Source organism: Xenia sp. Carnegie-2017, unplaced genomic scaffold (genome assembly GCF_021976095.1).
Source record: "Xenia sp. Carnegie-2017 unplaced genomic scaffold, XeniaSp_v1 HiC_scaffold_14, whole genome shotgun sequence".
Taxonomy (NCBI): Eukaryota; Metazoa; Cnidaria; class Anthozoa; order Malacalcyonacea; family Xeniidae; genus Xenia; species Xenia sp. Carnegie-2017.
In genome coordinates this window covers 8119252-8131067 of record NW_025813447.1, presented here as the reverse complement: position 1 = coordinate 8131067, position 11816 = coordinate 8119252, and the positions used below count along the sequence as shown (strand labels likewise).

At 36.4% G+C, this 11816-nt stretch overlaps 1 protein-coding gene across 6 annotated transcripts; it reads left to right on the top strand.

Annotated features, from left to right (window-relative positions):
* The first annotated feature begins 688 nt into the window (after positions 1-688).
* LOC124433654 (ring-infected erythrocyte surface antigen-like) lies at positions 689-10700 on the top strand. Of its 6 annotated transcripts, XM_046983427.1 has the most exons (9): positions 689-901; positions 2112-2390; positions 3208-3299; positions 3696-4064; positions 4543-5571; positions 8327-8454; positions 8880-8923; positions 9238-9323; positions 9505-10700. In XM_046983427.1, the coding sequence occupies exons 5-9, from the start codon at positions 5563-5565 to the stop codon at positions 10492-10494; spliced, it is 1257 nt and encodes a 418-aa protein (XP_046839383.1). In that variant the 5' UTR covers positions 689-901; positions 2112-2390; positions 3208-3299; positions 3696-4064; positions 4543-5562; the 3' UTR covers positions 10495-10700. The 6 variants fall into 6 exon arrangements, with proteins under 6 accessions (XP_046839383.1, XP_046839385.1, XP_046839386.1 ...); XM_046983429.1 differs by lacking the exons at positions 689-901; positions 2112-2390; positions 3208-3299; positions 3696-4064; positions 4543-5571 and adding exons at positions 1127-1136; positions 7349-7461; XM_046983430.1 differs by lacking the exons at positions 689-901; positions 2112-2390; positions 3208-3299; positions 3696-4064; positions 4543-5571 and adding an exon at positions 5619-5876.
* The last annotated feature ends 1116 nt before the right edge of the window (positions 10701-11816 follow it).

Sequence of the window (11816 nt, the reverse complement as noted above, 5' to 3'; positions counted from 1 at the left end):
CTTTTTGGTGCAAAAAACTTTTCCTCATCTGATTTTTCATTAAGACTAACAAAAATACCTTATTTGTAGCATCATTTGAGGTACCACCGTACAACAATTCAGTCATATGACAATATCTAGGCAAGTTTGATGGAAAGCAAAATCAAACGTTCCTACTTCTGTAGTATCGGTTCCTAGCTATATTTGTTGACGAACTGTGTCGTATTTAATACTGAATTTTAAATCTTTTGAATCTTAACGTATGAACTTTTTAAATGACCCTGAAAGAAAGGGCGATATTAAATAGAAGCGAGAGACTTGCCGAGCGGACTTTTTCCCCGCGTAATTTTTATTACACGATATTAAATAATTTCAACGTGTATAGTAAAAGCAAGAATTTTGTTTTAAATTTTCACGACATTGATTTAACCACCAGCGACTAGCTACCCCCAAGCTGAGTAAATATCTCCCAAAATAGACGGCAATTTCAATTCTGATTTCGGATATTGAATGTACTGTTAATGGAGATTCTGAAAATTTACAATTCAATTTATAGACACGAGGGCTTTCAAACGGACCAAACCTAAACTAAAATAGACTAACTTAAAATCGACGGAAAGGTGGATTATGGAGAACAATACATAATATACAAAAATACTTTATATGTCAAGAGTACGGTTCATAAATATTGAGTGTTATTAAAATTATATAGTGGTTATGTTTGTTATTTACATGAGTTGGGCATCTTGATGTTTTCAATGTAGAAAGACGAAGTTTGTGTAGCAATTAGCTTCTTCTGGTACAACGTCAGCCATCAGAAACTAAAACGCCACCACGAATATCTCTTCACGGCAATCCACAACGTTACAGCGGTTGGAAGCGATTTGTTTCCTAACATTGCATACTCAGTGAATCTGATTAGGTATTGTGATTTTAAGAATAATCAATAATTTTACATGACAAAGTTTTAATGATCTTACATGACACAGCTTGAACTTTACATCAGTTGATTTAAGTCAGCCAATCGTCAATAAATTGTGGTAGATAAGCAACTGGGTTCGGTAGTAGGAAAAATAAAGGGTTTATGATTGATTGTTTCGCGTACATTGATTCCAATACTACCTTGATGAGTAATTGTCGTGATGACGTAATGGGGGGTTGGAACAGAAATCAGTGTAGCAGGCTTTTGTGTTCCCTCTTCGACGACTTGATACTTTCGATTTGAGTTTTCACGTGTAATATGGCTTTACAAAGCTGGGCCTCATTCGCACTCACATGATAGTGTCTTATACTTTCGAATAAGGTTTTGGGAAGGCCAACATGAAATATAACTTTCAAAGCAGCCTTTAATTCCTTATATGGTGCCGACATGAAGTAAACAATAGCGCTTAAAGCGCGACTTTTCCAGCTCACTAAAGGAGGAAATGAGAAGTTTATTCTTGGCTTAGCTTGAACTCTGAAACATCACGAGCAATATTTCTTTTGAGAGTAAAATGAAAAGCAGCGATGGTCTTGTTGCTCATTGCACAGTACATTCTCAAGTAACAAGTAACATGAGCTTGGCTAACATGAACTCAGTAAGTTATGGAGTGATTTGAGATGTTGAAAAGATCGTTACGTCAAATGTAAAAAGACAATATTTGGTTCCTAAATCCTAACTTCCTATGGTAATTTTCATGTTGATACAAATTGGACAATTAGATATTGCCATTTTTACCTACTATATATTTATAAAGTGGGAATATAGTGAAAATGCCTATGTGAATTTGTCAAATATTGAGTATTGGATCGTTTCTATCACTCAAAATTGTTCAACGTTTCGCTAAATCTTGAGCTACAAGGCTTATGTCAATAGCCCTTAAAACAAGCCTGCCTAATTTAGAATGATTTCAGAATGAATGGGTTGAGTTGCCAAGCATAGGTAGGCAACTTTTTTAAGTTATATATAACTCGACGGAGTCTGCTACATTGCAATTTCCCTGTTCAAGCATTTCAATTTTCATGGGATTCTAATTTTACTATGAATTCTTTGTATTAATGAGGAAAAAAAATCCCATCATCAAATATGTCCCAGCATGAGCATGCAGCTTTCAAGCTTCAATATCAATTAAATTCATCATCTTAAATTGTAGTCAATAATAAAGAATGGCACCCAGTAACGACAGCATCTTACCATCCCATCCCATCCCATCATCATCACCAGCTCAAAACCGGAACTTGACGAAACTCAATAATACTATTACTTCCATACACGTCGTTGTTCCACATTTCACCACCAAGAGCGCTATTCAAGGCGGCATTCATGAAATCTTGTACTCGTGGATATTTTTTACGAGCATAGGGGTTGCACTATTTGCGACATTATTGGTATTCTTTGTCGTAATGTGTTGTCGTGTCAAGCGACGTCGAAGGTATGTGAAAGCTTTCGCGAATTCGTTTTTGATTTGACGTTAGCTAAATATATTTAATCAGCGGAAAACTAGTGCGGGTAACAGACATAAGAGGTAATGGCTCCAGACCGCCAGCAACTGGAGAACAACAGGAGTGGAAACCGTCCCAATATTTTCAGGGATATGGCATTTGAATGTATAATTCAAAACAGTCGGCCCTCCAAACCAAACAAAAAAACCGATGGTTGACGCAACTAATAAAATAAGTGGATGGCTTTTTATGAACAAAAATAAACTCCTCGAGTTTTCAAGAAAAATCGACGATTAATTTGATTTTTAAACTGTAGATCCAACCAGGTCATCAATGATATTAAATTGTTACAAAACGGTGTAAAAGCAGAATCGGAATAAAATATTAAAATCTATAGTAGAATTTCTTAATGCCATCCAAACTGGGAAACCTGGTAATCTTAAAATTTGGGAAAAATTCGAAGGCAAGAGAGACAAATCAGACCAGTTATGAAGAGCGAATGCTCAAAAGAATCTAACACATCTCTACTCCTTAAGTATTTCAGTCTGCCAATCTTGAGAGTGAATGATTTCAATATGTATCTATAAATCACTCGCTTTTGAAGTTAGCAGACGTTGACTCATCAGTACATAGTAATGCATGATTTCCTAAAGTACTTCTCACAACTACCTAGGTTTTAATCTTCTAGTTACCACATAGGAAATGCATTCTTTAAGACGATACAAAATTAAAAGTCTATATCAAATGCAGTGTTGAAAATCCATTTTCAATAAAAAATCAATGATCATTATTTTCTTTATCGAACAGAACAGCAGCAAGGAATGAACCGGGAAAGAGTTCGGAAAAGGACATAAAGGATCAAAACATAACGAATTCAATCAAAAGAGTTTTTGAACCAGGTAAAGGAAGAACATGCTATAGGTACAAACACGTAAGGATGAACAATACATGGGTGTTTAGATAATCGTCAAATGGCAGGGAACTCGCCACAGCCTTCTCCAGTTACAACAGCCCTTTCATATTACATTACGCCAACAAGAGCTCTAAATAGCAGGATGTTTGATGAGGAAACTGTAATACACATGTTGCAAACAAAAACTGCATCCAATTTTACCTTCGTTAGCAAAATCGAGAGCAAAGTTCCTATTGATTTTATAAGCGACCACGCGAATAAATTTATACTAAAGTGTGTGAAAAATAGTCATGTCTACATGAAAAAAGCTCTTCCGTTTGCAATTTAAGACACAACCATGTGTAGACCACGCATTTCAAATTGCTTTTCTTGGTCTTCGCAGATGGTCCATTGTATTATGCTGTCAGCAACCTGAACATAAGTCGATATTCAGGCACTTCGTCCAAGAACAGCGCTACCCAACCAAATACGACCTCGGATTCCCTAAGTTCAAGTCCAGAAACCATGTCGTCACTCTACTACCAGAACTCGACGGCGACGGATCAAATAATCGATCATGATTACTTAATCCCGATTGAGGGTTACCCAGAGCACGTTGAGGGGCTCCACCCCTCGGCCACAGCATGACCACGAGTACACGTATGTGGAGAGTGTGAATAGATTACGGAGATCACAAGAGTTTCCATTGAGAAACGGTGGCCTCGAGCCGGAACATACGTATCTAAAGATACTACATGAATCCCCTGTTCCAGTAAGTATAAAAGGCACAAATGAACATGTTAACAACTGACCTATTGATTAAATAATGAAATTGTTATCGTGAGCCTCGAGTATAAGTGAATACTTTTTACTGATAAATAAACATGTACAGGGATAGCAGAAGAATGATGATTGGGGGGGCATTCATGTATTCTTATGTTTTAATCCGCTTTAGGCCATAATCACAGTTGATTTTAACAGGAATCAATACACTAGTACATCATATGCGAATGATCAATCTTCCGCGCTCCCAGAAGAATTTTTATACTTGTATAGGAAGCAACTGATACGATTAAAAAATAAAATCTCTTTGCGTAACTTGACTCCAATAGTTGATTCAAGAAATACGTAAAATTTAAAACATGCTGGAAAAATGTTTCTGCAAACTCTACAAAGACGAGAAACACACTTTTTACCAGCCGACACCACCTTTCTCAGGATTATATCTAACATTTACATCATTTATACAGGGCGAAGAAAAAGAAAGACCAAAGTCCAATCAGAAATCGATCATCAAACCAAAACCCAGCGCACAATTTAGGATACCCTAGCTTGCAGGAAAAAACCACGATGACATTTGTTTCAACATATGTTGAGGGGAAAATTTCATGGACTCCAGCACATAACCAAGGGAATGGATAGCTATAACTATAATTGTTAGATAACTATTGCTTTGTTTGCCAAAATGTTACAAAGAGAAGGCCATAAGACGAATCTTAATCGACTAGAGTCGTCCACAGACAGGCTGAGTGACCAAGATAGGATGATCTTCGCTTTACCTGAAGAAGGAACAGTTGAAAACTGACAGAGCTACTTGTAATGAAATAAATACGTTTGGCTTCAGTTTTCTCCAGTTACAAAACGCTTAAAGCTGCTAGGATCTTCTCTAAGTCTCGAAAAGAAATGATTTACAACTGATTCCAGGTGTTCTCCAGAAGTAGCGAAGGATCAATGAAGGGGAATCTTTACTTAAACCGAAGAAGAAGAATTTAAAACTGGTTTCGGGCGTCCTCCTGGATTGACAAAATATCAAGAACGGAGAATCTGCACTTCATCCTAAGAAGGAACAGTCTAGAATTGATAGCGTCGAAGAGTTATTCCGTGCTGATAAATTAAGTCAGTTTGGCTAAGGTTTGATAGATTAGATAATACATAGATAGATTGATTATAATTGATCGATAATCGCTATTTATTTAAATTCTATATCGATGTATCAAAGGCTAACTTGTTAAAAGAACAGGAATTTGTGAAGGCATGTGAAACGCTCGCTTCAAAATCGGGTGCATTAAAAAATCATCATTTGCTCTTTAATTAATAGGGAAAAGTGATCTTTTATGAAAAAGTAATGCAAAAGCCGTTGTTCTTAATCAGAATTGTTGCTCGCTGGTAATCGAATGCAAAACATTTTCCAAACCCATACGGATTTTCATCGGTAGAACCACAAAACGACACATATTTTTAACGCAGATATTTTACCTTCATACACTAAAATGGATACAGTAAGTTGTCATTCCAGGCTAGAAAAAAATACTGTCTCGATCAGCTATATTTTACTGCTAGTGTTTTAGCTATTTGGGCGGATAATGACACGGCAGAAAACCGGCAATAGACAATGGGGTTTTCCAGCCTTTCCTGTTGACGTCATAACTGTGTATACATTGAATTTTTTTTGTAACATGATTGAGATCATGTTTTGGGAATTGATGGACATTTGACTTATTTAATTGCGAATGAAAACTAATAATGGGGGGTTCGGGGTAGATTAGAAGGCGTTCAAGGATTATTATTATTTGGAAGAATATGGGTGAGTGATTGTTTGATGTATTCAAAATTACGAATTAAGGATTTTAGAAGTAGTTTACTAAGTTTAGAGTTCATAAGAGTCGAAGAGTGATGGCTTATTGTTATCTAAAGTGTGTGAGGGCGTTCGTCATCAATGATTGTAATCAGAACGGTAAATGGGAGAGGATTTTCGAAGTAGTTGAGAGTTCATAAGAGTCAAAGAGTAATGGGTTATTGTTATCTGAAAGTGTGTGAGGTCGTTCCTTCTCAGAACGGCAAATGGGAGAGAATTGTAGAAGTATTTTATAGTCTATATAACAGTAAGGGGTTACTATTATTTAGAAGAGTGTGAAGGCAGTCGTGATCAGTGATTGTGTTCAGAACGCTAACTTGAAAAATTTGAAGATTAAATTTAATTTTATCATCATGGTGATGGGCAATATAAGGATAATTTCGGGGCCGAATATATTGAGCAATTTCAGCCCGGGCTGAAATTTTGTGTGATTATATGGTCACTTTCAGCCCGGTGTTTAGACCGGGCCAAAACGCGTGCGTGAATATTTTCAGCAGTGATTTCAGCCCGGGCTGAAACGATTACATGACAGATTTTTAGCCAGGACTGAAATTTCATTTAATTTTTTATCAGTAACTCTTTTGATTTTGATCTATTATGGTTGTTCTTATGTCGATACTGGTCGCATGCTTCATTCAAGCAATGCGCTTGAACATGCTTAAAGAGCATTTTCCATATTACCGCCATGTTCGTTGCTAATCGAAAAGAATTTCGATGAAGTTCATATGTTTTGAGCATCAGCGTATCGACTTATTTAGACCTATTCGCTAACCTATTTTTCATGAAAGAGTAAAATTGCAAATAGAACCAGCCCACGACCAGAATGATTCAAAGCCCTTTGGTAGACACAGCAAAGAAAGACGACAACCTCTTTGCTGGTTGTCACAGCAAAGAAAGACGGCAAATAAATGCTTTCCTGTTCTACAATATTGATATTGATCATTGACGATTTTTGATACAAACATGAGAGGCCGACAACGAACTTATAAATTATGATGGAGCCAGTGACCTAGCGAGATAGTCAATCTACAAGTTTTGCTCAGGCTATGCAAAGTTTCAGAACTTTATCATCATCATTCACTTCCTTCAGGAAAAACTATTGTTTGGCCATAGAAACACGGTAAATTTGCACATCAAGACCAAATAAGCAGGGGTTCTACGCCACTGAAACAGAGCCACTTCCTTGTAAAGACTTTTTAAATGAACAATGGTAAAAAACATTCGGATGATATTGAAAATCCACTTTCAGTCTGACGACGATTTTCATAATCTTTGACGCACCCAAAACTCAAACGAGTAGGGGCACGCATATTCTTTGCACGATAAACTCTGTGTTTCCTGACGACAGAAAGAATCTTTGAACAAATTATTCAAATTACTGTAGACTTAGATAAATGCTGATGCAAGTGTCGCGTGGTGAGCAATTATTGACAACGGCACCCCATCAAATAAACAGATGCATTCAGCGTCGATGAAATACAGAGAAGAAGGTTAAGAGTTCGTTCCTTCCTTGTTTGTTTTCATTTTCACGATGGTAAGAAATATTGTCGACAACCTAACATAGAGAATATGTAAAATTGAGTGCGACAAGCATGTCAAGGTCTGAGCACAATAATGTCGCCAGTCCGTAATCAATTTTCTTTATAAAAAGTGTAAACAGAGATGAAGGAGGATCGAAACTTCAAATTTGAAACTAGGCACTCGAAACTGCTGCAAGAAGTCAATGATTGGAAAAATGATGATGAAGAAAATGACGCCATTTACATTGACTGCTTTATTTATCCATTGTGCAATACCGTGCAGGAAGCTTCGATGAAGGATGAGATCTTGCTGCAAAAATGCTTATGCTCAATTGTCGAAACGCCAAAAGCACAAATCTTCACTTAATCTTGAGGAGCAATTAAAAACTGATTTCGCGTGTTCTCCTGGAGTAGCGCAAGATCAACAATGGATGATTGTTCGTGAAACATACGCAGGCACATTTTCCTTGCTTACATGCCTTTACTTCGAATAAGGATCAGTTTGCGACAACGTTTTACTACAAAGGCCACGAGCGACTTTCCGAAACCATAAAACTAATGTTTACACAACAGTATGAATAAAGACGTCTCTACGCAAGGAACAAGAAAGTGCATGTTCTCAGGCATTCGTTGTAAAACGTTTTGAAATTTTCGAAACTGGTGGCGTGGGAGGGGAGACGGGGGTATTGTAGGTATCCATTCAGCACCATAACAAATGAGAGCACAAAGAGATTGTTTTCGTTTCCATATATCCTAATCTTCATGTTTCAATGCGTTGCCTAGGTAAAAGGGGCCATAATTGACGCGAGTGCAATTTGTGAGTATTTACGCTTCGTGCTGTTTGGTGATTTTAGTGTATCTCTTCCTATTTCATTTCAGCGACAATCAATCGAAATGAAAACGAATCAAACGATTGCACTTATTCTCACGGTCGCTTCTACATTGGCAAGCATTGTCCTCGTAATCTCTTGTTTGTTTTGGCGCAGATCTTACAAAGAAAAGAAAAGGTATTTTGATTATTGAATCAACGAAAGACAGGGCCCAATATTTGAAATTTTCGTCATGAATACTCGTGACATTTTCCATGACTTCTCAGTAACACAATAGATATCAAACATTTCATGTGAACGATAATTTCCCTGATACGTAGACAAGTTTCCGAAACATTTTTACTTAAAAGAAATTGTCGTTAACTTAAACTACTAGAGGAAATACTTATATTGATAAGAGATATTTACGCAAAACTGGAAGATGGCAATTTACGTTTATCTTTGAAAGAATTTTAACCACTTTACACTTCGATTGTATATGACTCAGTCACTCATGCACAATATTACTACATTGATATTTATCAATGTAGTAATATTGTGATATTTTTCTCTTTTCCAAGACCACGTGATATTAATTTACCATTCGTATCTCTCGCATACAGGAAAGAATCAAAGAAAATATCTGACAAAAGTAAGACAAACTATGGTGAGTATTCAATGAAATAGAAATTTATATACTATTGAAATTCACGATAAAGCATTTTAATTTTTAAATATCGTGCGCTGATTGGCCAAAAGCCGTGTCACAACGAAATTTTCCAAAGAAACATTCGTTGTAATTTGCACGATTCTTTTGCAAGTGTGGATGATTAACAGTTAACTATATTTCGAGAAGCAAAGAATGGGCTTGTTCGTTCTGTAATGTAAAAAAAAACACATTTAATCTAAACGGAAATTGTATCATGTTTTTAAATCTAAAATATTTTACGTTTTCTTCATGAATACAATTCTCTTTAAAAGGAAGTGATTGCGAAACCTGTGGGGTAGATGGCTTAACAAACACCGCATTTACAATGGACATCTATGAAGACGTCAGCATCTATGAGGTTTGCTACTTGAACTATATATTTAGTAATGTCCAGGCGGTGGAATTGGAATTGAATCCCTTGCATGACGGTGTTCATCTTTTTCCTGTATAGTTCATGAAGATAAGAAAGCGTCATCCTAAACCTCCCCTCCCCCGTCACACATTGTCTCCGCATTTATGCGTATAGTTACTTCTTATAGGAAGTTTCAAGTTCGTACGACAAAACAAAATACAAAACATCAAAAGCGTCAAAAACAGAATACGGAGAAGAAGATGGAGGTAACAACGACGGCCGTATTTACTATACTTTAGAGAGGGAAACTAAAGCATCGGAAATAGGTAAGAATTCACAAATGGACGGAGAGGACAAATACATCATTTTTTCCGAGAATATCTACGATAAAGTCGACGAAATGAACACGAATGATGCCGAAAGTCGGTATTACTTCACACTTGAAGAGGCAAATGATAAACATGATGATGTGAGAGCAACGACGACAAATATAAATGACGAAATATCAAATGGCAAAGAAGATTATGACACAGATATTATTTATCAAAACGTTAACGTCTGCATTAATCCTCCAAAAGACGATAAATTGCAATCTGCGGCTGAACAAGAAAACCTTGAATGCCGTAAAGAAATGGTAGACGCATTGTATAGTGTGGTTGATAAAAGATTCTTGAATCAAAAGAATGTTTTGACAAAAGAAAAATTTGAGGAAAGCGAAATCGGTCAGTCGAATTCAGAAGCGACTTCGGCGAAGTTGAAACGTCTTCAAGAAACAGAAATATCAAACAACGAACTGTACAGCGTGGTTAATAAAGGATTTATGGACGAAGAAAGTCCATCGACGACCGAGAAGGAAATTTCAACAAATCTAGATCATTCTGTCGACGCGAGAATGGAAAACGATGTTTCCTCGGAATACGAAGAAGACAACCAAGTAAACAGTTTGAATGAGTTCAATGTAAACATTGAAGAAGAGAACACGACTGATGACGACGAACGCGAGGTAAATTTGACCAATCCTCGCGATGAATATGATTACAACGAGGAGCAGAAAGATTCGAATGACGAGGAAACATACGAGGACGAGGAAATATACGAGAATATAAGGTCAAATACTTATGGAAATATTTACGAAAACGTAGAACAAAATAGAATCACGAGCGCAAGAACGATGTAATTTATACCATATTTTAGGATTACTGTAAATAGAAGTTACCAACTAAAAGTTACTAACCGAAGTAAGTGCTTCCAATAGCTGTTAGAATATTATCATGTAAAATATTACAACCATAAACTGTTTGTTTCGCAATCCAGGAGCACACGCCTTAACTTCATCCAGCCGTTTCAAAATTACTTAAAAAATAAAGTTAAGAAAACAAAGTACTTTAGGGTCCCTAAAATACCTTTTCACCACGTTTAAAGAAAAATATTCTTCGCTGTCCTGCTGTCCTCGTTTCTCAAGAAATAGCACTCAAGAATAATTCTTTACGTTCATCAAAAAACTTGCTCGCGCTTGTCCGAGCAAGTTCGTCTGTCCGTTCATTGAAAAAACTCGTTTACACAACTTTTCCTCGTGCAAAGTTGTTAAAAACGGTCTATATTACATATTTTTATTTGATAAACAGCGTAAAGTCGTTGCTTTGAAATCATTGGTGTTTTACGGTAATTATGACCAACAGCCACGTTGGTCTGTCAGATAAAAGCAGTATTAAGTCTATTGGACACAGGGCAACATGGTCCGTGCAACATTGCGTGGTAAATCTCGAGAAATTTATTCCAAAGTTTCAAATTCATTATATTTGTACTTGCATGTGATGTTTTTACAAAAGGTTGGGTTTCTGGCTCGCTACGGCTTTATTTCTAAGAAACTTTGCTTGTTTCCGATTTTTTTACAAGGATATATGATAGGTGTTTATAAAATAAACACAATTAAACGCGTGAGCTGATTGGTCTAGAGCTGTGTTTGCATTAGCCTGTGCAAAACACATCTGAGCTCAACCAATCAAATCAATCAAAACAATCAATCAGTCAAAGAGAATTTACAAATCAAGCATGAAATTCATTTTAGAGGAAAATTAAAATGTTTGTCTGTTTCACATTATCGTTATTTTATAAAAAAAATAAAAGATTTTTTTCGTGTTTGCACTGGCTTAGGCAAACCTTGGAGACGCATGTGCAACGAGCATGTGCAACCCTCGACCTTCGGTCTCGGGCTTGCACTGATCTGCTCTTGAATTCTCTCAAAGGTCTCTTCGTTTTGCATAAGCCTGTGCAAACACATAAACATCTTTTATTTCTTAATAGATGATATAGATGGATTGGTGATTGTATTTCAAAGACTAATTTAAAATGATTTAGGAATTTATTTTAATCATTGCATTGCATCACCATTTCGCTTCATTTTTATCTCATATCTTTAATCAACGGTCATGAATTTAGCACGCTCAATGCTAGGTCGTCAATACAGGCATATATGTACCTCGTTGTGCTCAGAAATAA